At 41.8% G+C, this 25,154-nt stretch overlaps 1 protein-coding gene across 4 annotated transcripts; it reads right to left on the bottom strand.

Moving 5' to 3' along the window:
* Positions 1-1,136: 1,136 nt before the first annotated feature.
* Positions 1,137-24,951, bottom strand: LOC110377646 (mediator of RNA polymerase II transcription subunit 25). 4 transcript variants are annotated; one of them, XR_010277736.1, is made up of 16 exons: positions 24,725-24,951; positions 24,295-24,453; positions 17,040-17,203; positions 16,483-16,637; positions 16,095-16,195; positions 15,644-15,771; positions 14,825-14,967; positions 14,007-14,147; positions 12,566-12,763; positions 11,809-11,952; positions 11,444-11,552; positions 8,795-8,982; positions 7,803-8,286; positions 7,001-7,135; positions 5,270-5,338; positions 1,137-1,602 (listed from the first exon to the last, which is right to left on the bottom strand). XR_010277736.1 is itself a non-coding variant. In XM_064041390.1 (15 exons), exons 1-15 carry the CDS (start codon positions 24,844-24,846, stop codon positions 1,510-1,512), a joined length of 2,223 nt encoding a protein of 740 aa, XP_063897460.1. In that variant the 5' UTR covers positions 24,847-24,951; the 3' UTR covers positions 1,137-1,509. The 4 variants fall into 4 exon arrangements, 1 of the variants encoding a protein (XP_063897460.1); XR_010277737.1 differs by having other exon boundaries at positions 1,137-1,599; XR_010277735.1 differs by lacking the exon at positions 5,270-5,338 and having other exon boundaries at positions 1,137-1,599.
* Between the last annotated feature and the right edge of the window lie 203 nt (positions 24,952-25,154).

The following is a 25,154-nucleotide window of genomic DNA, read 5'->3' as shown; positions in this document are numbered from 1 at the left end:
AATTGTGACGGCGAAGACATTTCTAAATAAAATAGTTGTAGAATTTTTTCCTTTTGTTCGTTCTGCATATAATGTCATTAATGATTAGCTAGTTGTTAATTATAATATGCCTTGCTTTTAATTAATTATATTTTTTATAACTGTCTACTTTACGTATATGTATATTATTGTCACTGGTATGAAATAATATAATGTCTTGTACAGTCAATAGCAAAAGTTCATGACTTTCGACTAAAAACTGTAATATTTAAGAAGCGTGTAACAGTTCTAAATCTATTTTAGTGATAGTAGTCATTAGAATCTTATAATATTCTATTAAATAGATGTACAAAAATATTGTTAGCAAGTTTTTATAGGTAAGGTACTTGAAACTTAAATCATTAACTTTTGACGTTCACTGTACTTATTTATGCTTCTTTTTTATCATAAATACAAGGAAATTGGTAAACAGTTGGTTGTCTTTCTAATAACTGTCACAATATGAAAAGGCCTTTTTCGTATTAGTAAAGGCCCTAATATATTTAGTAAATTGAAAATCTTTACTAACAATCGTTACTACCACATAAAGCAATGGAAGAGTTTACTCTATGGTTCTTACGCTTTCCTTGTAGCTATGATATAAAACAAAATTGTCTATGAGTGCCAGAGTTTTATACCAAAAGTTAAACCTAACTAGACTGCTAGTGTTTGTATAATTGTATTCTTGTATACTTAATTGGAAAACAAATACTTAATACATAAGGAGATATTTTACATTGTCTTTTATTTATACTTTTAGTTCTCATATCTTGGTTCTCAGCCGCACCCCGTTGGACTAGAAGCCAACCCCAACATAGTTTGGAAAAGGCTAGACAGGTGATGATAATAGTTCCCATATCTTTGCAAGTGTAGATACAGTCTACTCCTTAAGTCGTTTTACGGATCTTATTCCCAGAACTTATTTCTAAATTATAATTTCTTATTTCCAAAAGTGGTGCACAACGAAGACTCCATTAATTCCTATAATAGACATTATAAACGCCATAATTCGCTACACGTTCTAAAAGTTCAAAAGTAGCTAAACACTCAAGTTGGCAAAACTAACTTAGCAACCAGAACGCCAAAAGTCGCTGAATAGATTAAATGAAAACCAAAAGTATGTAAAAACTCATTTATTCCTTAATTACTATTTTGTATAAACATTCATATTCACTATTGGAAACAGACTTAATACATACACATCCTCAGTATACCTCAGTTTTTATCAACAATTATTTATGATCCATTTCCTTAACTTGCAACTATTTTGTATAGATCGTTCAAATATGTATACTTAATTTCACAAAACTTGACGTTCCACATTACAAATCAATACTTTTAGGTCCAATTTGAAGGACAAAAAAACGTAAATTTTCTTAAAACAACAGATTTTTTACGTTCAATTTTCAAAGTAAACAGTTTTAAGAAAATCAGAAGTATATGTTGTCAGAGAACTTGGGCCTAAATCATCCAAAAATTTACTAATTTAGTCTATATAAAATCGGAGTAGTTGTTGACGTCATCAAACTGTTGGGGCTGCGACGCCGGCCGGGGTGCTCCGCCCCCGGGCCTGTACTGCGGCTGCTAGGAACAGAAATTGATTTTAATATGGGAGGTATTTAACAAAGGAAAACATCCCCAAGGACACAATCACAAAAAATGTTGTCTCCATATTATGAGATCTTAAAACGTTTAAATAAGTAATCAACAGATTTAGAAGAAATTTTGTTTCGAAATGATAATATCTATAAAGCACTAAATACCTGTAAACTATACAAACAATAATTACAGTAAAAATCTTCCCTGGAAACTATTATGTACTAGCTGGTGCCCGCGACTTCGTCTGCGCAGGTTTAGTATTTCGAACAATATGTTTACAAATTGTAGCCTATGTGTTATTCTGATGTATAAGCTATATTATTGTAAAGTTTCATTAAAATCCATTCAGTAGTTTTTGCGTGAAAGAGTAACAAACATCCATACATCCATACATCCATACATACAAACTTTCGCGTTTATAATATTAGTAGGATTTACGATCCGATATAATGACGTGAGGTTGAATGATGATTCTAATAGAAGCGGGTGTTAATGAAACTATTAATTGTATTTACATATAAGGTAGGTATGGTACAACCAATAAAACAAGCATGCAACATAAAAACTGGAATAATAACATGTCTTTTGTAGTACAAATAACATTAATATACTTACTTGCAGTGGCGTAGCGTGGGGGGGGCAAGGGGGGCAAATTCCCCGGGCGGCAGCTTTTAGGGGGCGGCAAAATTTACCCAATTAAAAAAAAATTGTTCGCAACTACATAAAACTGTCTAACAATAACAAAACATTAAACAAGAAAGTTGAAACTTTTTAAACTTAAAATTAATTATTGTCAGGTACCTAAAACACACGTGACACTACATTTTACGTAATTTTGGTTTTGAGTCTTAAATAAAAAATAATTAAAATTTCGCGCTCGCGTCGCTCGCGTATTCGGAAACTGTATGCGCTTAATTTTGCATTTGTCAACAAACAAAAAGTTAAGTACGTTTGGGCTAAATTTTACGTAATATTTGGTTTAAGTCCGATAAAAATTTCGCGCTCGCTTCGCTCCCGTATTCAGAAACTATATTATGGCCCTTATTTTTGCATTTGTCAACAAACAAAACGTTCAGTACGTTTGGGCTAAATTTTACGTAATTTTTGTTTTAAATCCGATAAAAATTTCGCGCTCGCTTCGCTCGCGTATGCAAAAACGTTATGCCCTTATTTTTGCATCTATCAACAAACAGAAAGTTAAGTATGTTTGGGCTTTACGTAATATTTGGTTTCAGTCCGATAAAAATTTCGCGCTCGCTTCGCTCGCGCATTTCGAACTTTAAAACCTTCGAGAATTCAAGTAACAAAGATATAAAAGAAAAGTCTACTTGAGAACCTCCCTCTTCTGCCGGGGCTGCGGGTTGTTCGAAAGAGTTACCGCGGCTCTGGAACATAAAAGGCCTTCGACGGAACACGACGGATTTTTAGTCAGTAAGAGTCTGACACTCCCTCACCGCTGCTAACCCACAGCGGGATTTGATGATTTTTAACGTCGATACAAAAAAATCCCTTTTTTTGAAGTCGGTTAAAAATTACAAACGGCCAGTAACACTTGTTAAAAAAAATACACGGGGAGGGGCGGCAAAATCGACAATTGCCCCGGGCGGCAGATACCCACGCTACGCCACTGCTTACTTGATAATAAAATAAAAGATAACTTTGATATAAATAAAATAATTCTTTACTAAAGTTTTTACTGAAGAAAAAAAAATCCCGACGAATTGCGAACGTCCTCCTTTTTGGGAAGTCTGTTAAAAATGGCTGAATCACGAAGGAGAAAAGACTAGCGGAGATGCCCTAACGCAGGTAGGTCACGCGCCTTCAGGTAGGTCAAATACGTCACGACTACGTCACGGCAGGCGTGGCTGAACACCGCCCATATACCGTCCTTCACATCTAACTGACATCTTGTCATAGTTGTATTTTTACCACAATTTCAACAGATTTTATTTGTTACTCGATTAAAACGATGAAATGCGCTATCATTAATTGTAGAATTTGCTCAGGATCCAAACTCAAACATACCATAGGATAACATTTAACGTGTAAGTAATATTTTAACTTTAAAACATATTTTTTGCTAGAGACATCTGTCGTCGAATAGCTGCATTTCTAGAACCTCCAAGTGAATTTGTATTATTTTCGTATGAATCTTGAATCAATGTATATTATTGGTACCAATTTTTGCCTTAAAAAGCAGCTACATTTTTCCTTGCATCCTACAAGTTTTTTTATAGATTATTTACAAACCAAAACGTATGATATATTATCATGAAAATTTAAAATTATAAAAACACCATCTTTCGGTAAGTAGTCGACTTACGTATATTTGAAGTAAAATTATGTTCATCAAGAAAGAGAGACCCGTTACAAAATTACCAGGCATCGAAAATTCAATCACCCATTCTTAAAAAAGGTCTTAATTAAAAAGGTGCAATTATCTTAAAATTAATCATAACTCTATGTATTTCTTTTAGTAACCAGTCTGCGTCGTTGTGATCAGTTACATATAATAAGATCTAAGACTAAGTACATTTTATAAAAACAGTATTTTTGCAATGGCTCCAAAAGTTTATAACAAATATAAGATGTGACGAAAAGGACAATGGGCGATTCCGGTCCAAATGTCCACCACGAACGAGACCTATATGGCTAGATAGCCCGTTAAATATAGAACATTTTTTGTAATGAAAGTAAAAAAAAATATAATGCCAAAAAAAGTTATAGCAAAGCAAATGAAACATTTTATAGATTCTGTCTGCTATTTAGTGGATGCGCCGTTATGATACAGTTGTGAAAACTCTAATTTGATAAACACTGTCCCTATAATTTTAATTCCCATTTTTCTTGGTGAATTTCGTTATATGGCAACATCGGAAATAACAACAGTCATCGTAGCACAGTTCTAGAACAAATAGAACAAATTTTCGTGCTTGTGATGCCATAGTGGCTAGTAGATGAACTAACAGAAGGACATAAGTTGATACTGAAATTACACCATGGGGGTATTTAAGACCCGTGGTGAATAAAAATGATTTTTCATCGAGTCTCCGTTTAATGATTCCTAGTAGAATTATACCATTTCATTTCTATTCTATTATTTCATTTCTGGGGGAGTAAATAAATTGTTGTGGGGCAAGTTCTGTGCACAAAATAATACTTATATAACAATTAATTTTTTAACTTTTTTATCTCTCTCTTTTTCTTCGTTCATTTCAAATGAATGCTTCTTCAAACTTTCTAATTCAATTCCTATTTTTAAAGAATTATTAATTTTGAGTATTTACTTTACTTTTGAGTATGTCACTAGTGGTCGATGTTAGTTTAGGGTTAGATTTTAATTATCCTATTCCACGCTAGATGGATTTACAAAAAATGGGTGGTTTCCCATAAAAGGCGTATAAGGGTGTAGCGCGGGTGGAGCCAGTAACGTTCCTCGTCCCCCGCTCACCCGAATTTTGGCGCGCTGCTTTGTTAGGAGATTTTACGTTAGGGCACCTCCGCTAGTCTTTTCTCCTCCGTGGGCTGAATCGATTGAGTGGAGATAATTGGTGGTCTTAAAACTTTTTATGTGGGACGCGAAATAATTTATTTGCACTGAAAATACATGTTATTTCCCCAAAATTAGTAATAGAAGGTGTTGAAGCATTACTTGTGCGACTAAGTGCGTGAGTCCAGTCGCTCACATGTGAGGCCGAGCGCCGCGCGGCTGCTGTTGTTGCTAAAACATTACACTCAGCTGTCACGTGGTATGAGCGTGACGTCAGCTGAGCTGAGCCGAGCTCAGTCATGTGGTCTGAGTGTGAACGCAGTTGAGCGTCACGTTGGGACGTAAGTTGAGCGTCACGTGGGGTTTTAGTGCAATATTCGTTTTTCTTTTGTGTTTGTGTATATATTCAATAATTTAGTGATAGATTTTACTAGGATTCATAGGATTTGAATATCAACATACAGATTCTGTGTAAGAAATATTATTGAAAAGAAATTAGGTTAATATGCGAAATATTATTTAAAATAGCATTAGGTACCACAAGTTTTACTCAACATAGAAATTCTCACGTTCTGCTTGGCACTAACTTCTCACGTTTTACTCAACTTAGAAAAAAATCTAGAACCATGACGCTCAACTACGCTCAATCGTGTTAAGAATTGAGCACGGCATGTTAAAACAAGCTGCAATGATGACAAGCGTTAGTATGAACTCGTCCACATCTGAAAAGGCTCTATGAAGGTGAATATTACAACTATGTTATGAAGGCAACCCAATCGCTTGAACAATGGATATCCAAGTGCCATACTTTTCGCAGAAGACAGATGTTTTTTTTTTTACAAAGGTCATGTGCAATTTTAGAGTGTTCATCGGCTTTTGGATTTGACTGTATGTTGCAAGTTATTTTTTCTGAACTTATCTCATTGATATAGAAATTAATGATTTTTTTCATTGGTATGTCAAAACGAAAGGTATCGCAATCGGAAGGAAAGTATGTTGAGTAACACGTATTGTGGGTGCACAAGATGAAATGTTTTGGGTTAAATAGAAGTAACCTTTTATAGTTTGGGTAAGCCTAACTCTAAAACTAAACTAGTTGATCAATTGCAATGGTGTCAAATAAAAAGGGCTTCTACACATAGACCATCAACTTCAAAGTCATTTTCTACTTAAGTGTTTTTAAACGTCGTTATAAGAATTCTATGCTCTAGTTTATAAGTTTTGTCAAGTATGGAGTATGTTTATTTGTATTTCATATGGACCCTAGTTGCCCGAAATAAAAGAAAAAAAAAAACATAAAAGCCGTTTTTGTTCTCACACCAATTTTACTAAAAATTTATTTTACTTGATTTCAAAGCAAAGCAATTGAAAATGACTTAAAAGTTGAGTTTAAAATGTTAGTGAGCAAAAGATGATTACCGAATATGGTTGCTTTAAGTCACTTCGTTTAAAACTAAATCAATATTCATGAGGTGATTTCAGCTAAGTTCTATGTTAATATGCTAGAAACTCGATATTTACATTTGAATCCTAAAATTCTATCTAGGCTATCTGCATCTATGGCTAACATACGTTATACTGTTTGTATTGCATGTTTCTAATATATTTTATACTTTATTAAATTATTTGGGATAATATGCGTTGTTTAAAGTGCCTAATATGAGTAGACTAAGCTAGACTCTATTTGGGTAGGCGTTTATCTAAAAATAAACTACCTAGATATGACTTTTTACATAAAAATCCAGCTCAAAAGAACAATGCGGCTAGGAGTCGATATCAAGTTAATAATTTTAAGCAGTACTTTATTTGTTTAATTATGTATTTACGTAAAACGTCATATAAAGATTGTTTATTATTTTTATCGCATTATATCCCTACCCTAGTCCCACTTACCTGTTGCAGCAGATGCCTTAAGCCCGGGTTGGACGGCAACAGCGGACGCATGATGCGAGGCGGGTGTGTGGCACCCTGGGCTCCTCTGATCTGTTGCTGCAACTGTTGCTGTAGCTGGTGTTTGCGTTGTTGCTCCTGTAATATTATTTTTATAAAAGTAAAATTACGATTTTTGTGGCTTCATGTGCACGTTACGTCTTTTGCAATTTGCGTCTTTTTATTTGGAGTTGGCGCAATTTGTTTACCGCTTCCATCCCTTTCTGTAACTCGTCATTGTAATAGACAGCTGTGTTGCTGGGAAGCTTTTTTTTCACCGCTTCTTCTTCCTAGCCATAACACTAGGAATTGTGTGAGTGGTGGGGGTTTGGTAAATTTGACGTGAAAAAATGCTAAAAACTAGCCTACTTTCAATAAATGTTTTTGACTTTGACTTCATGAATTCACTCCCTTCTCATTCATATCATCTCTGAGACAATAAACACCTTTTCATCGCTTTACAACCTCGGCTTATTGTATCGGTAAAATTTATTTTACCAATCGAACATTAACCTTCTAATTATTGTGATAAGGTTGAAAATTTATTAAAGAAATTTGACAGATTGAGGACGGTTGAAGAGCTGGCGTTTGTCCTTTGATAGTTTTCTTTTTCTTTGACTCTATACGACATACCTCGAGTTGTTTATAGTGCTGTTCCTGTTGTTGGGCGGCATGCAAGTGTGACATTATGTCCATCTTCGACTTGAACTGTGCTTCTTGTTGTTAAGCGGCCTATAACGTTTGCTGTATGTTATGTGTTACATACCTCGAGTTGTTTATAGTGTTGTTCCTGTTGTTGGGCGGCATGCAAGTGTGACATTATGTCCATCTGCGACTTGAACTGTGCTTGTTGTTGTTGTTACGTGTTACATACCTCGAGTTGTTTATAGTGCTGTTCCTGTTGTTGGGCGGCATGCAAGTGTGACATTATGTCCATCTTCGACTTGAACTGTGCTTCTTGTTGTTAAGCGGCCTATAACGTTTGCTGTATGTTATGTGTTACATACCTCGAGTTGTTTATAGTGTTGTTCCTGTTGTTGGGCGGCATGCAAGTGTGACATTATGTCCATCTGCGACTTGAACTGTGCTTCTTGTTGATGGGCGGCTTCTAACGTTTGCTGTAGATGTTGTATTTTCTCTAAGTTCTGTTGTCGGGCGGCTTCGAGTCCGTCTAGTTGTGTGACGGGGCGGGGTCCCTTGCCGCCTACTTGTTGTACTTGCTGCTGGATTGAACCGCCTATCATCATGCCCTGGGGAGAGAGAAATATATTTTATAAGGGAGTTTGGCTTTGAGAAAATTTTGTCTCTTGGCTCTCGGGTATGTTAGCTGATTAAGCTTGTAGATCACTCGATGACAAGAAGGTAAGGGTAGAAAAGGGTTTTGATAGATAGATAACCATTAATTTGATTAATTTGAAAACACTGTTAAGAATTCTGCATAAACTTTTTCTTAATGTTGATTTTAGATGAGTGTACCGCCTCACACTCTATAATCTATCTATCTATTATATAAAGCAGTCAATTTCATCTACTTTATATGAAGTTAAAAGTCATATCAGCCAATTTAAGTAATTCGTACATGTATTTAGTTCTAAGATTAACTAGTATTTCTCATATTAAGTGAATTGTATACTTTTTGGGAAATAAATGTCTTAAACCGTAATTGCCGTCCACTTCTGAACATAGGTCTCACATCGAACATAAGTCCAAAGGTATACCAATTTTAGTATCATAATTGTTTAAATATTATCATTATACCTGTTGATGCTGCTGCATCTGCGACTGCACCATGCCCTGGCTGGGGCCGGGGCCGGGCATCTGCCCCACGTTGCCCACATTGCCCACGTTGCCCACACTGCCCACGTTGCCCACTGGCTGCATCCCACCCGCCATCCCAGCGCCTAGCCCGCCCGATGTCATGCCGGCGTTGGACATGGCGCTTGAACCTGGGAAAATTAAATATAAATTCATCACAGTTCAAAATACATATGTACATATAAGTACATATAGTAAAATATGTATAGTTATCGGCACGAATCTTGAGCTCAGACCTTCACCTTTCAATTTTTTGGATCCTTTTTGTGGTATGAAGTGAGGCCCGCAGTGCATCGCGTCATAGGCGTCACTCGGGATTGGTTCTTTGCTAATGAATCACTCCTGCGCAGATGTAGGTCAGAGCTCAAGATTCGTGCCGATAACTATACAAATTACAGGAAAAGGTTGTATATCTAGTATGGTCGAAAAAATTATACAGTCAAACCTGGATAAGTAACAAAATTTTATAAGTGAGAGTAATAACCAGGATCAGTCATTTTAAGCTCCCAAAATCTCTATTAGCGAGAAGCAGAAATCTCTGTAAGAAAGAGTCGTTTTTCCCTCATAGACCTCCGTTAGTGAGACTGTTACTTGTCTATACCTCTATAAGCCACAGTCGAGCTTCATTTACAAACAAGCGACCAGGGGCCCGATTCTCCTAAGTTAATAATGTCAAAATCGAATAGAAATCGAATCGCAATAGCAGTTTCAACCATATCGGGCATTCTGCTACTAATAAAAGACCAATCGTATTCGATTGACATTTGATTGGTGTGCGATCGGTCTGCTATTTTGGTGATTTTGGTCTATACGGTAGTTTGCTGTACAATCATTTTGCAATCGTAAATCATTTGCCGACAAAATGATTAATTATTGAATGACAGAAAAGGATAAAAACGTTTATTTCAAAGAAAAAATAGCGGAATGCCACATACGCTTCAATCGTAATCAAGTCGAACGTGAATCGTATGCCGCTTAAGTAAAATTAGGAGAATCGGGCCCCTGCTCCGGCTTCGCACGGGATAGCAGTATTTCTCCACTATTTAATGGCTGTTGTTATGAATATAAACCTTCGTCTTCAATCACTCTGACTGAAAAGCCGCATGAAAATCGGTTGTGTAGTTTTGAAGATTTAAGCGTACAAAGGGACATGGGGACAGAAAAAGCGTCATTGTTTTATACTATGTAGTGATTTAACAGTTGCAATTTTATGACTCATTCTTAACTTTCGTGGAACTTGCTACCATTGTTTTTTTGTATTGTTTTCTCGTCAATATTGTACTATTGTATTTCGTGAAACTAATAAAATTGTTATTCTATAGCATTATTTTGGAACGGACACGTGTGAACGTGTACCATCCTGTTGGTCGGAATTACTCAGTTCATAGTTATCAATTGCAAAGGACAGTTCAGTTCTGCATCATGTCAAAACGAGAACAAACCGACGACGATATCGTTAAGAATTGTGTGAACACCTGTATTGCTGGGAATAACAGTGAAGAGGAAACACAGCTTCCGGAAACGGAAATAAAGATGATTAAAATGAAGCTAGCTTTAAATGCCTTGGAGACGATCCATCAATACTTTGAGTACACGGCGGATGTTGATCAAGCAATATTCGACAAAATTTATGAGTTAGAGAAAAACATTCGAAATACAAACACAGAAACCTAAACGAAATTGACGGATTCTTTAAAGTGTAATTAAGTTCTAAATAAAATAAAATTACTTAGTGCATTAATGTTTGTTTTGTTCTCGTAAGTATTTAAAAATATATTTGTACATACATAATATACATATGTTGTGCATATTTACTACATTTGTTCTTGCTGTGTACCCCTATAAGAGAGAAACGCTACCTGCATTAGCGAGAAACTCGGGTTAGTGAGAATCCTCTTTAAGCGAGAATGAGATTGTGCTCCCTTGAACTCTCGCTTATCCAGGATCGACTGTATTTTTTTAATTCTTTAAATGAAGGCAAGATTCCACCAGTTTGCACTGTGACGCATCGCGTACAAATGTTTATTTTCTTTTCTTCTCTTTTAACAAACATTAACCAGCCAGCTATTATACCCGAGTCATGTAGCCGGATGAAAAGTGCCCAGTAGACAAAGTCCATTTGATACATACACCGTGATAAATGGGCAATCTAACTCTGAAAGAATTTTTCAAATAAAACCTGCAATCGCTGAGGTTAACATGTTCGAGCAAAGAACCAAATATAGAACCAAAAAATCTCTGACTATTCATGACATGTCCCACCTCATCGCATGTCCACTGTGCCCTGAAACTTGCTCGCGGGAGGACTTGATAAGCGCGTCCGACCGTGCTCTCGCTGTTACGTCATATTGGGCTGATAAAGTGTAGTCTCACTATGAGACATGTGTGTTGTGAAGAAGAAGAATAGAAACATAAAATTGTTTTGCTAGGAAGTGGTGAAGGGCGAGCGTTTTGGGGGCTGTCTTTTGTAAATTTGACGTTCGAAAAGTGCTGATTTTCAGCCTGCTTTGAATAAATGACTTTTGATTTTGATTTTGAAACAAACACCAAAGCTTTATAATATTAAGAAGATCAAAATATTAATAAGCTTACCAGCCATGGTAGCATTAGGCATATTCTGCGCCATGCCGCCCGCGTTACTGACGGCAGCCGGTAGCTGCTGCTTGCTGATAATCTGGCTGATCTTCTGTTGTTGAATCACCTGTGAAAACGTGTTAGGATTATAAGCGATGTTTAAAATAATGTATAGTAGCTAAAGTGATGAAAGTTGAAGTTAATTATTCATAGAAGCATATATTTATAAACTGCTTTTAAAACTATATAATAATCTAGCTAGTTGGAAACAAGATTTGACTATGAATTTGATATCTTAAAAATGTTTGTACGTACATAGTTAAAGAATCAGATGTCTATAACCAATCCTGTATTTAAAAAAGTAACTTATATTTGACACTTACCTTCCTCAACCGGTCCACAAAAGTAGCCTGGTTATTCGGTATAAAGCCTAGGTACGCCTTCTTGTCGGGCGTATACAGTAGAATGAGCACTTTGATGTCGCACTGCGGCGGCGTCGGCATCGGGGAGAAGTGGACGCAACCCGCCTTGAAAAGGAGATATATTTTCATTAAGTATAGTAGTAATTCTATAACTTAAAATAAACAAAGGCTTCGTTTTTACAACAACTATCAGTGGAAGTCCAGTAATTGCGGATTCCAATAACCTTATCCGTTGATTTGCTTACTAGAGAATTTTGGCATAAGACTCATGCAAGTGATGTGGGTAACTGGGTAGAGGGCGTCAGATAGGGCAGTCGCTCCTTGTAAAGCACTGGTACTCAACTACATCCGGTTAGACTGGAAGCCGACCCCAACATAGTTGGGAAAAAGGCTTGGAGGATGATGATGACTCATGCAAGTGATGTTAAATTCTTATCTCTAGTAAGCGAAAAAGCAAGTGGATAGCTATTTTTTCTGATGGCTACTGTAAAAAAAAACTATATTTTGATAATAATAATATTTAAAAGACATTGTAGATTTAGATAAAGAAGGACTCTCCCACTTTTGTGTAAAAGTATGACTCATCTCATCGACTTTTCTGAGATCATAATCGAGAAATATCGATACCTTTTTACTTAACTTTTTTACTTAACCTTACCTTACCCTTATTATTTTATTATAATTAATAATTGAATAAAACCAAAAAAACTATACTCACAAAACCATTAACCATGACCTTAGTCAAGGAATCCAACGCCTCACTGGGCTGCAAATGAAACAGCACAGACTTGCTGTCCTTCAGATACTGGCCGCCGATGTTGCTGATCAGCTGCTTCGGCATCAGCTGCATCAGCAACTTGTTCGGCCAGGTGTCTACTTTGAGTTCTGGTTCTATGTCCTTTGTGCTGGCTGATACCTGGGGAAGGGAAATCAGAATCAGAAATCAGAGTTAAGATAAATTTAAGCCGCATAAAATGGTAATTACAAAAACCTTTTTAGGCGCCGCTATTTTTGCAGCTTATAGCGCCCAAAGTGTTAATGCTATGCCTTTTTCCATGCTCAGTCATCATGGCAGCTGAAAATAATCTTCGTTTAAACTCGACTTAAAGCTTTATGACGGCGTGGCCGAGGTATTTTGAGTCAACAAATAAAAATATGTTCTATTGGTGTGAATTAAGTTGAAGAATCAATGTTAGGTAATAAATTTAATTTTTATTAACAAATATGTAGCCACACAAAATCCAACCTCGTTTACAATCATCTGGCAAGGTTGATGCTTGTTAAACTCTGTCACACAATCATTATATGCTTCACACAAATTGTACTCTGTCCCAAAGCAATAAGGTTGACAATCACCTGACAGGGTAGATGCTTGGTGGTCTTCTGCTGGTCTCCGGGCTGCTTGCCCTTCTCCATCCACTCGATGACGCCGCTCCAGATGTACGAGCGTTGGAGTTGAGCCCCTGAGGGTCCGGGAGTCACCATCGATGGCATACACTGATAACTATACCCTATCCCAAAGACATAAAGTTCACACTTACCTGGCAAGGCTTGGTAGTCTCCGTCACTTGTTTTCAAACTTCTGCCACATAAAGTTCAACCTTCTACAAAAGCTATAAGGTTGACAATCACCTGACAAGTTTGATGCTTGTTAGCCTCCATCACACAAAATTGGACTCTATCGCAAAGCTACAAGGTTGACAATCACCTGACAAGGCAGATGCTTGGTAGTCTTCTGCTGGTCTCCGGGCTGCTTGCCCTTCTCCATCCACTCGATGACGCCGCTCCAGATGTACGAGCGCTGCAGCTGCGCCCCTGAGGGTCCGGGAGTCACCATCGATGGCATACGCTGGTAATTATACTCTATCCCAAGCTATAAAGTTCACACTCACCTGGCTAGGCTTGGTAGTCTCCGTCACCTTTTTACAAATTTCTGCTACACAAAAATCAACATTCTACAAAAGCTATAAGGTTAACAGTCACCTGGCAAGGCAAATGATTGGTAGTCTCCGTCACACTTCACACTATATTATACTCTATCTCAAAGACATAAAGTTGACAGTCACCTGACAAAGTTAATACATGTCTTATATTGAGCTCTGTCTCTTTATGCCACACAAAATAGTACTCTATCCCAAAGCTACAAAGTTGACAATCACCTGACAAGGCAGGTGCTTGGTAGTCTTCTGCTGGTCTCCGGGCTGCTTGCCCTTCTCCATCCACTCGATGACGCCGCTCCAGATGTACGAGCGCTGCAGCTGCGCCCCTGAGGGTCCGGGAGTCACCATCGATGGCATACGCTGGGAAGAAAAACATTAGTGGTCTTACTACAAAAACTAAACCATATGTCAAACATTTGTCTAAAAAAAGTGTGGTTCCAAAATGGACCTTATTTCAACGTCATAAACTCGGACCGAAATCGCTTTGTGGGTTTTAGAAAATTCACAAAGTGCATCGGAGAGCACGTAAATGTCGGTCCTGCGCCCGATGTCTCTCGATCGGGCTATGAGAGTGAAGGAATAGTGAGTGCACCTGTGTCTACACAAATGCTTGTGCACTATAATATCTTGCGCAGTTGGCTGATCTCCTTATACGAGAAAGAGAACGGTACGGCCTTGGACGCCATTTTTATTTTCATGTATCGGAATTAGGTACAGTACTTCGAACATCCGATATCGTTGATTTAAGTTTAGCAACGTCACGCGCGTAGTGGTTTATATAATGTAAAAGTAAATAACTCTTTTATCTAATACTATCCGTTTTCCCGCGGTTTCACCCGCGTCCCGTGAGAACTACTGCCCGCACCGGGATAAAATATAGCCTATGTTATTCGCAGATAATATAGCTTTCTAATGGTGGAAGAATATTAAAAATCGGTCCAGTAGTTTTTGAGTTTATCCATTACAACCAAACAAACAAATAAACAAACAAAGTTTTCCTCTTTATAATATTAGTATAGATATTATCTGTTTCTAACCTGTGCGGCATGTGCGGGCGGCGGCGGCGGCGGCGGGTAGGACGGCTGAGCTAGTTGAGTGAGCAGCGCAGAATTGTTCGCGTAGAGAGGGGCCCGAGGCGGAGCCAGCCAGTTACCGGCACCGCGACCACAAGCTGCATTACCTGAGAGAGGAAATTATTCTGAGTGAATTCGGCTAAAATCATCTTATACTCAAACTGTACATTATTTCAAAGAAACACATAATAACATTCTGTTCGGCTGTCTTTTCTTTCGTGCATCGGAGAGCACGTAAATGTCAGTTCTGCGCCTGATCTCTCTGCGGTGGTGTCGGGTTGCCCCATCGCGCTATGAGAGTGTAGGAATAGTGAGTGTCTCACCTGTCTCTGCGCAAATACTTGTCCACTATAATATGTCCTGCGCAGTTGGCTAATCTCCTTACATGAGAACAGTCGCCGTGGCCGATAATCGGCTAGGAGGACATCATCATCATGCATTTACATAAAAAAGAAACTTAAAATCAATAAAGGGCGTCGGAAAATTGTTTCTGATCGCTGTCACTCGGTAGTGTACCCAATAGGCTGGCGGTATTGCTATGTTGGATGATAAAAGGTACATTAATCTATATATATAAAAATGAAACCCGCTTTCCGTTGTTACGACAAAACATGAAAACGCCTTGACCGATTTGGCTGAAAATTAGAGGGGAGGTAACTTAGACCTGGGAGAAGGTTTTAGGATAGTTTTTGTCACCATCCGGCTACGGGACGCGGGTGAAACCGCGGGCGAAAGCTAGTAGTCTATAAGAACAAATAAATTGGACTTGTATGTTACACTTACCAACGCCAGCGACCCCGGGTACCCCCGCCACATTGCCGACGGGCCCCACGCCGGCAGTAGCGGCGACGCCGGGCCGCGGGAACGTCTGCGCCCCGGGCCGCGCCGGCACGGCGGTGCCGCGACCTTGTCTGGACACAAGAATATTATATTTTAGATAGGCAGAATAACGATGTTAGGAGGATATTGTCAGGACCTGTTTGAACTGCTCGATATCTAACGCCCATATTTCGCCTTAGGTACTTTACCTGATTTCTTCTCCTTTCTTTCGTTATTGAAATCTTGACCCAAGATTTCCGGATTATTTTTGTGAAAATTGTCAGACACAGCCTAAATATTCTGCCAAGTTTAGTAAAACCCCTGAAGGTAATACCAACTCACTAAATAACTGAGAGACATTTAAAAATATCCTATTTCTTTTTGAGAACCTGCTTGAAAAGTCAGGACATCATACCCGTAGACATCAGCTTGTATGTCGGGCACGGGCGGCGGCGCGGGGCTCGGCGGCCGCTCCTTCAGACTGTACCCGCGGAGTAGCACCAAGTGACGCGGGTCCTAAGAACAATACTCCTTGTTATTAACGGATAGGAATCTGATATTATTTGTATGAGACTAATGTCAATTTCCAACTTAATATTGTAATTGACTTATGACTATATTTGTTTGGCTAAAAAGTTGAAAACCTGGCTTTTCAAGGGGTATCGTGGTTACCCAGGAAACTGAGTTGAGATCTGATAGGTTGTCGCCCCATGTAAAATACATTGGAAGACACCTCCTAGCTCCAGTAAAACTTAGAGACCACAAATGAAATTAAATAAGGGCAGGAGGATAAGGGTACCTACCTTAGCATAGTTCCTCTGCTGCGCCTGATGCAGCTCTCCCCCCGCGTGTTCGTATAGCGCGTGCAGTGCGGGCACTCTCCGGGCTGCGGCCACCGACACCTGCGCCCCGCGCTCGCCTAGCAGCCGCGCCGCTTGCTCTACTGTCGCTGGGGCACCTGAGAGAGAGATAAACTATGAATTCAGCATAAAAATGACACATACAAGATAACCGCTTCTTTTATTTTTTTTAACTTATCTGCAATCAGTTACTACAGATTACTACAGACAAGTAACAATGAAAATATAAAAATAAACATTAATTGTTATTTTTTGCATCATATCTGTTTTAGGTTTCTTTCAAGAACACTTTCTTTAATATTCCTTCTATTTATACAGGAAGTTATAAGTCATTCTGCGTTTTATTAACTTAATATTGAATTTTTCAAGCTACAAACTTGCATTTGACCAGGACAAGATAGTGCAACCTACTTCCTGTTCTTTACTCTCACAGTCCCTTAAAAAAACAACTACATATTCATTTTTATTTTTTTACAATAATAAATAGGCTTTCTACACACCTGCAGGAACCAGACCACCAGCATATGCCGAGTAAGGAGGTGAACAGCATAACAACAGAACGTGTATTGGTATATCTGTTCTGCCGAGCTCATCAAAACAAGCCAGCGCTGCCGTGAGTGCCTCTGTGACACATGCTCGACTCTCTGCATGACCACCTATGTATCTGTTATGGGAAAAAAAACATAATGAAATTATATAGCTATAATCTTTACTAATATTATCTTGTGTATTGTTAGTATTGAAGAGTTTGTTTGTTAGCTGGAATGCAGTCTTTAGTGTAAGTTAGCCCATTTGCTGAGGATGTTTCATGAGGCATTATATCCTGCTTTTTAATTATAAATGAACATGCTTTTTTATTCTACTGCAGAGTAGGCATGTTCTGTAATGTTTCATTAGCAAACTTAGTACTTAACACTCATTCAGTAAGCAAATAGCCTACTGTACTGGATACATTTGCTGTACTGGATTGGTGAAGTAAAACACTGCTCGGTCGCTTTCTTCAGTTCTGTTTATTCTTTAAATGTTGCCTGCCGACTGCTCCAGCGGCTTACAATGGCTCTCATTTTATACAATTTTGGGCAAACTATTTCTAAAGCTCTGATTGGTCGACCAATCAGAGCGCGTTAAATTAGACCAATAAGAAAATATTTACAAATTTCTTGTTTCGACGCTTGCTTCTTATTGGCCCACGCGTTTTGGCGTGCGGTCTGGGCCCTATACTACTTTATAAAGTGAATTTGACCTAGTCATTTTACAAATGTTATTAGACTATCAAACAACAAACATTAAAACATTAAGATATAAATATTGAAACATAATCACTTCGATCGTATAATTATTCACGACACATATTGTTCCGCACTCGCGTAATTATTTTACGATTCGTATTGTCCCGCACATCACTCCCGCCGTGCGACTGAGTCGTATCTCATTCCGGTGCGGGTGCGTCGTCTGTTGACAGGGGCAGGATCACCAGCTTTCTCACCGGCCGACGCAGCACTCCTCCCTTGGTCTGCACGTCCACCGTCCGCACGACGTCGTCGGGGCCAGGATACGTCGCGACGACTCGTCCTCGTAGCCACACGTTGCGGGGCAGGTTCGGGTCGACGATCTGCACGAGGTCATTCACCTTGACCTCTTGACCCCGGCCGTGTGGCTCCCGCCGGTGTTGGAGCTCGGGAAGATACTCCTTTACCCAGCGGAGCCAGAAGACGTCGGCGAGTCTCTGCGCGGCTCGCCAGCTGGATCGGGAAGCTGCGTCGCGCTCGGTGAATGTGCCTGGCTGTGGCACGCGCCCTGGGCCCCCTAATAAGAAGTGATTAGGGGTCAGGGCTTCTGGATCTTCTGCGTTGACGGAGACGTGTGTCAACGGGCGGCTGTTTACTGTGTACTCTACTTCGGCGAGTAGAGTGGCGAGTACTTCTTCGGTGGGGTGGCGCTCGTGCAGTGTTGCTGCGAGCGCGTTCTTCACGGAGCGCACCATGCGTTCCCAGGCGCCGCCCATAAACGGTGCTCCAGGCGGGATATAGCGCCAGGAAATGGTTTTCTTGGCTGCTTCCTCCGCTGTGGCTGCGTCGATTGTTTGTCGTAATTCTTTGTCAGCAGCTTTCAGGTTGGTGCCGTTATCCGACCAGATCTCGGTCGGACAACCTCGTCGTGCGATCATCCGCCTGACCGCCATCACTGCTGAGTCGGCACTGAGCGAGCCGGCAACTTCGAGGTGTATGGCTCGCGTCGTGAGACACGTGAAAATGGCCACGTATCTTTTTTGTCTGGCGCGTCCGACGGTCACGGAGAGGGGGCCGAAGTAGTCTACTCCGGTGAATGTAAAGGGTCGCTTATGGTGAGCTAAGCGACACGCTGGCAGGTCACCGGTTCTCGGGTACGGCGGCGTCTGTGTCTTCATGCGGCAGAAGAGGCACTGTTTGATAACTGTGCGTGTTATAGGACGCAACCGCAGCACCCAGTACTGTTGGCGGCACTCGTTAATGGTTGCTTCGACGCCGGCGTGATGAAGCTGTCGGTGAACTGCCTTTATCCATAATTTCACCGTCGGGTGCTCTCCGCTGACAACCAGTGGGCTTTTGACATTTTCCTTGATGTTTTCTGCTGCTCGGATACGGCTGCGTAGTCGGAGCGAGCCGTTGACGCACTCGACGCTGAGTTGGTGCAGGCGGCTTTCCTTGGCGATCGATTTCCCGCTGTTAAGACAATCGATTTCCTCTGTGAAGGTCTCTTCCTGTGTGGAGCGCATCAGAAGTTCTTCAGCTCTTATAAGGAGGTCAGCTGTTACAGGGCGTAGGTCGAGTGTCGATTGTTTCTTTGGTCTAGGCGCCTGTTGTTTTTCCGTCGCAGTTCTAGTTCTCTTCCACGCAGGATCCGCTTCTTTGTTTTCTTGGTTCGTCGGTAGTTGACCTTTTGTGTAGTTGTCTTGCAGAGGTCGATGAACTGAAGCACGCGTGCGGTTGCGTACCGGAGGCGGTCCCAGTTGGAGAATTTCGTCGGGTCAGGCAGACTCTCGGCTAGTCTGTGTTTTCGTTTGTTGCTTATGTGATGCGTCCTTTCTTCACAGTTTTCTTCGAGCGTTGTAGGTGGTGCGGGTTCTGTAGGCCACGAGTCTTCCGGTAGGTATAGGAAGTCTGGCCCTTTGTACCACCGGTGATTTTTATCAAACGCGGCTGGCACGTCTCTTGTTGCGTCGTCGGCGACATTTTGTTTTGTCGGTATCCAGCGCCAGTCATTGACCTTAGTACTGTCTTCTATTGCTGCGAGTCGGTGGGCCACGTACGGTTTATATGACCGTGACCCCGTTCTGATCCATGTGAGTACTGTTCGGCTGTCGGTCCAGAATACCTTACGGTCGGGTTTTCTCGTGTTCTTCGATTACGGCGTCGGCGAGTCGAGTACCCATGACTGCGGCTTGCAACTCCAGTCTGGGTATACTGGTGAGCTTCAGTGGCGCCACTTTCGCCTTGGCCATGATAAGGGATATGCCGATTTCTTCGTCGGAGGTCACTGCCCTCCAGTACAGGACAGCTGTATAGGCGGACTCGCTGGCGTCGCTAAATACATGGAGCTCGAGCGTGGAGGCGTCGCTGTATTTCAGGTAGCGTCGTGGTATGGTTAAGTCGTGGAGACTTTTCAGCTGTCCCATCCATGACTCCCACTGCTCGGCCAGATCTTGATCTATGTAGTCGTCCCATGCAGTGCCTCGGCGCCAGACTTCTTGGAGCAGCTGTTTTGCCCGGATAGTGACAGGCGAAGCGAACCCCAGCGGGTCGAAGAGCGACATCACGATACGCAAGGCTTCCCGTTTAGTCGGTCGTTTCCCTTCGACGAGTGCTGGAGGTATTCTGGCCATGTTCAGGTTGAAGGTCAGCTCGTCGGACTTCATTCTCCAGATGACACCCAGTACTCTTTCGGTCTGTTCTTTGGTTTTATACAGCTCCAGGTTCCCTGTTTGGGTTTCTTCTCCCAGGGCTTCCAGGAGTGGCGCTGAGTTAGACTTCCATTGCTTCAGCTCGAAGCTAGCCTTCTTGTGTACTTCACGCACACTAGTAGATATGCGTATGGCGTCTTCCAGGCTTCTAAAACTGTCTAGGTAGTCGTCGACGTAATGTTTATTTACAATAGCAGCTGCGGCCTCGGGGTGAGTGACCTCGTGTTGTTTGGCGTTCAAATTCTTCACATAAATCGCTGTTGACGGTGAACTTGACGCCCCGAATATCAGTGATGTCATTCGGTATTCTTCCGGAGGTTTATCGTCGCGGCGCTCCCCGCGCCATAAGTACCGCAGCGCGTCTCTATCTTCAGCTCGTAGTTTCACCTGCATAAACATTTCTTTGATGTCTGCTGTGACGCCGATGAGGTGTTGCCTGAAGCGCATGACGACGCCCGGTAGAGACTGAAGTAAATCCGGGCCTTTCAGTAGCATATCGTTGAGTGCTACACCTCTGGTTTTGGCGGCGGCGTCGTGAACTACTCGCAGTTTGTCTGGCTTCATGGGGTTGATGACCGCGAAGTGAGGCAGGTACCATGTTTTATCAGGAGTTTTCTCACGTGGCGCGGGCTCGGCGTAACCCTTCTCTATAAGGGCTTCCATTTGTTCGACGTATTTTTTCTTAAGGGCGGGGTCACGGTCGATCTTCTTCTCTATGTTGTAGAGCCTTTTCAGTGAGTTTTCATAGTTATCGGGTAACGTGATGTTTTCCTTCTTCCAGAGCAGGCCGGTTTGATAACGCGTGTCGTTGACCTTTTCTGTTTTCTGTTCCAGTATCTGAAGCGCTTTTTCCTCTGGATCTGATTTTGGTCTCTTCGGGTTAATGCAGAGGGCGTCGACCTCGAAGTACCTCTTGACCAGGCTTTCTAGGTCATCTTCTGCTTCTGTCACGTGAGAGACGAAGTCGATCTTCCGGCCGAGTGTTGTTGTTTGACTGCCGTGTAGTACCCATCCGAGTGGCGTGAGTGATGCCACCGGGTGGTTTTTGTCGCCTCTTCTTGTTTCTTCAGTGATCAGAAGATGCCAGTTGTCCTGGCCAATAAGTATGCGGGGCTTGGCGTTGGCGTACGCGAGGTGGTCTTTGATGTCAGATAAGTGCGGACATCTTTCCACCAACTCTTGAGGCACCCGCTGGGAGGACACTTGTAGGTTTCTTATTGTTCTCGCCTGTACTGTTTCTTCGCATTTATTTTTCCCCTTGAGGCCGATAGTAACTCTTCGTGACGCAGATTCGGCCGTCTTCATTTCATTTATAGTTTCTAGCTTCAGTGGATCGGATGGCCCTGTCGCACCGACGCTCGCCGCGACGTCATCGTCTACGAGCGTGACCGTTGACCCGTCGTCCATTAACGCGAACGTGTTGACGCTTCCCTTCGGTCCGTTCACCTGAACTGGCAGGATTTTCAGGTAAGACTGTTTCTTGACTGTCCACGCCGAGTTGATACTTTCAGTCTTCGATTCATTTTCTGTATTTTCAGTCTTTTCAGCTTGTTCTGACTTCTTGTCTTGATGAAGCAGTTTGTTGTGCGTGTACTTGCAGCCGTTGACCCCGCATGGCTGCGCACGACAGTGGTGAGTCTTGTTCCTATACCGCAGACATCTGAAGCAGAGGCGTTTGGACTTTGCTGTATCCCATCTTGAATCAGTTTCCATCTTCTTGAAAGTTTCACACTCGGTTATGTTAGTGTGATTTGTTTCGTCGCACACGAAGCATTTCGGCGTGTAGCGTTTTTCTGTGACGTTGGTGACTCGTTGTGTTTTCTTCGTAGGCGCAGTCGTAGATAGTGCTGCCACCTGTTCGGGTAATGCGTAAGGCCCGCATAACTCAGCTTCTCTCTTGAGATATCTCTCCAGTTTGATGAGGCAGGGATCTTCTTTTGGTTGCGTCGACGAGAAGTCGTAATAACGGTACCGTAGCGTCGGTGTTAACTTGTCCACCAGTGTCTTCGCGAGTTCCGGGCTGTGCATGTAGTTGTAACAACCCAGTGTTTTCAGTGTTGCGACGACGTTAGAAATCTTCGTGGCGAATATACAGATGTCTCTCGGCGACTCGGAGAGGCGTGGCAGGCTTCGAAGTGTTTCCATTTCTAACATGGCGATGGATTCTGGTCTGCCAAATCTTGACTCCAATGTCTTCATAACTTCTGAAGGGTGCGTGTTTGTGATGAGCAACCCTTCAACTGCTTCTCTTGCTTTTCCTTTCAGATTTCTTCTTAATCTGTTGATGTTTTCGACGATGCTGAATGTTGACTCAGACTCGTAGTAGGCGGCGCGGAAAGGCAGCCACTCTTGATGTGACCCGCTGAATATAGGTAGTTCGATGAACTTCGGTCGCTGAGCCGCCTTGACAGCCTTGGTGATTGCTTCTGCTAAGAGGGTGAGGTCGGTTTGTCCTCCCGCCGGTACTCGATGAGTTTCTTCTGGCTGCGGGGGGACGTCGCGGACGACTGTCGGTTGCGGCGGAGGGCAGTGTGGCTCGTTGGCGATGGCTAAGACGGGACGGGCCACTTGATTGTCCAACCAGTTGTCGACGCGGGCGTTGACCTCGGAGTAGAGGGTCTTGTTCCTCCTCTTCATCTTCCTCTTCTGTATCTTCGGCTTCTAGTGCGGCCAGGCGGGCTGCTGCCAGCTCCACCTGAAGGCGTAGCAACTCTTCCTTGGCTTTGGAGATTTTCTTCGACTTGCTGTACGTTGAACCCCCCTCACCCCCTTTCTTGCTAGGGGCGGGAAGCGGCGGATCAGCTGGCTTCTTGTTTTCGGCGGTGTTCTTGACGATTCGTTTGACTGTTGAGGCGTCACCTTCACGGCGACTTTTCGACGTGGCAGCGGTAGGCGGCTTCATCAGCTGTTTCGATGCGGTGAGCGTAGTCGCGAAGGAGGGCGGCTTGGCGGCCGCGGCGGGGGGGGCGGTGGCAGCCGGTGCGGGAGGCACGGCGGCGGCTGCTGTGGCGGCGGCGGCGGTCGAGACGCTGGCGGCGGAGGTCACAGTGGTAGGGTCGGTCGTCCCAGAGGCTGTCGTTTCTTCGGAGTCCTCCGTGGCAGTTGTCCCCGTCTGTGTCGTGGTGGCTTCCGTGCTGGTACCGGTCGCTGAAGTTTCTGTAGTTTCTGCGGGCGACGACGGTGCTGGCTGCGTGTTCGACGGCTTGCGGCCCCTCCCCTCGGAGCGTGTGACTGGCATCTTGCAGCTGACGAGCTTGACTTCGACGAGACGAGTTTCTTCACAATCCGGCTCGAAGGACCACTAATGTACTGGATACATTTGCTGTACTGGATTGGTGAAGTAAAACACTGCTCGGTCGCTTTCTTCAGTTCTGTTTATTCTTTAAATGTTGCCTGCCGACTGCTCCAGCGGCTTACAATGGCTCTCATTTTATACAATTTTGGGCAAACTATTTCTAAAGCTCTGATTGGTCGACCAATCAGAGCGCGTTAAATTAGACCAATAAGAAAATATTTACAAATTTCTTGTTTCGACGCTTGCTTCTTATTGGCCCACGCGTTTTGGCGTGCGGTCTGGGCCCTATACTACTTTATAAAGTGAATTTGACCTAGTCATTTTACAAATGTTATTAGACTATCAAACAACAAACATTAAAACATTAAGATATAAATATTGAAACATAATCACTTCGATCGTATAATTATTCACGACACATATTGTTCCGCACTCGCGTAATTATTTTACGATTCGTATTGTCCCGCACACCTACTGTTTAAGTGAGTATTTGCACAATATTACATTTAGCCCCACTTACTGTATTTTATCAACAGTTTCCACAACTGATTGTGGACTTGTGTAGGGTCCGAAGGTGGCCACAGGAACTCCAGGGTGGCAGTCAGCAGCTTTATATGTAACTATGGCATACACTGACCCACTCCCACCTCCTTCCTCTAATGGCCCTCCATGGAAATATCTGGGGATAAAAATATTTAATTAAGCATATTATGGACATATTGCTGATGTTTTCCATCAGTGATAGGCTCGGTAAGTGTTGAAAATATGACAAAAAACATTGATAGCATTGATGATGATTTGATTCACTGTAAGGTTCTAAATCACCTCACTGATTAATTATACATTATTATCAAGCATTAACTCTGTGTGCAGCCTACTTTATACGATTGCTCTAGTCATTATTAACGCTCCGAGAACTTAAAAATGCAGCAAAGAGGATGATTACTTACTCTAATGTGGGGACTATGTAATTTGTCTTCAGTTCTCCTATATACGCGCTATTAGCAGCCGTAGCCTCTATTACGAATATCACTTCAGCCTGTACAGGCGAGTCTGGAGCGTTCACTACCATTGTTATTTACTTAAAACTAAAATTATTGTTTAAAAACGAATAAAAATACAATAACAAGCAAGCAGCAGTTGACATTTTCATTATTGACGTTTATCTTGGCTGTCAACATTAACGTTTCCATTTACGCAAAAATAAAAGCATCATAAATTAAAATAATAATGGTTTTGGAATGAAAATTGCAAGTGCTTCTAGTATAAGAATATTTTTTATTTTCTCTTGTATGTAATATTTATGAAGAATACCGAGAGGAGAGGATTATTACGCGTCATCAAATCGGTCGCTGCCATCGGATTCCTTCTCAAATCTCA

This window comes from Helicoverpa armigera, chromosome 25 (assembly GCF_030705265.1).
Source record: "Helicoverpa armigera isolate CAAS_96S chromosome 25, ASM3070526v1, whole genome shotgun sequence".
Classification (NCBI taxonomy): domain Eukaryota; kingdom Metazoa; phylum Arthropoda; class Insecta; order Lepidoptera; family Noctuidae; genus Helicoverpa; species Helicoverpa armigera.
This window is presented reverse-complemented; position numbering and strand designations above follow the sequence as displayed.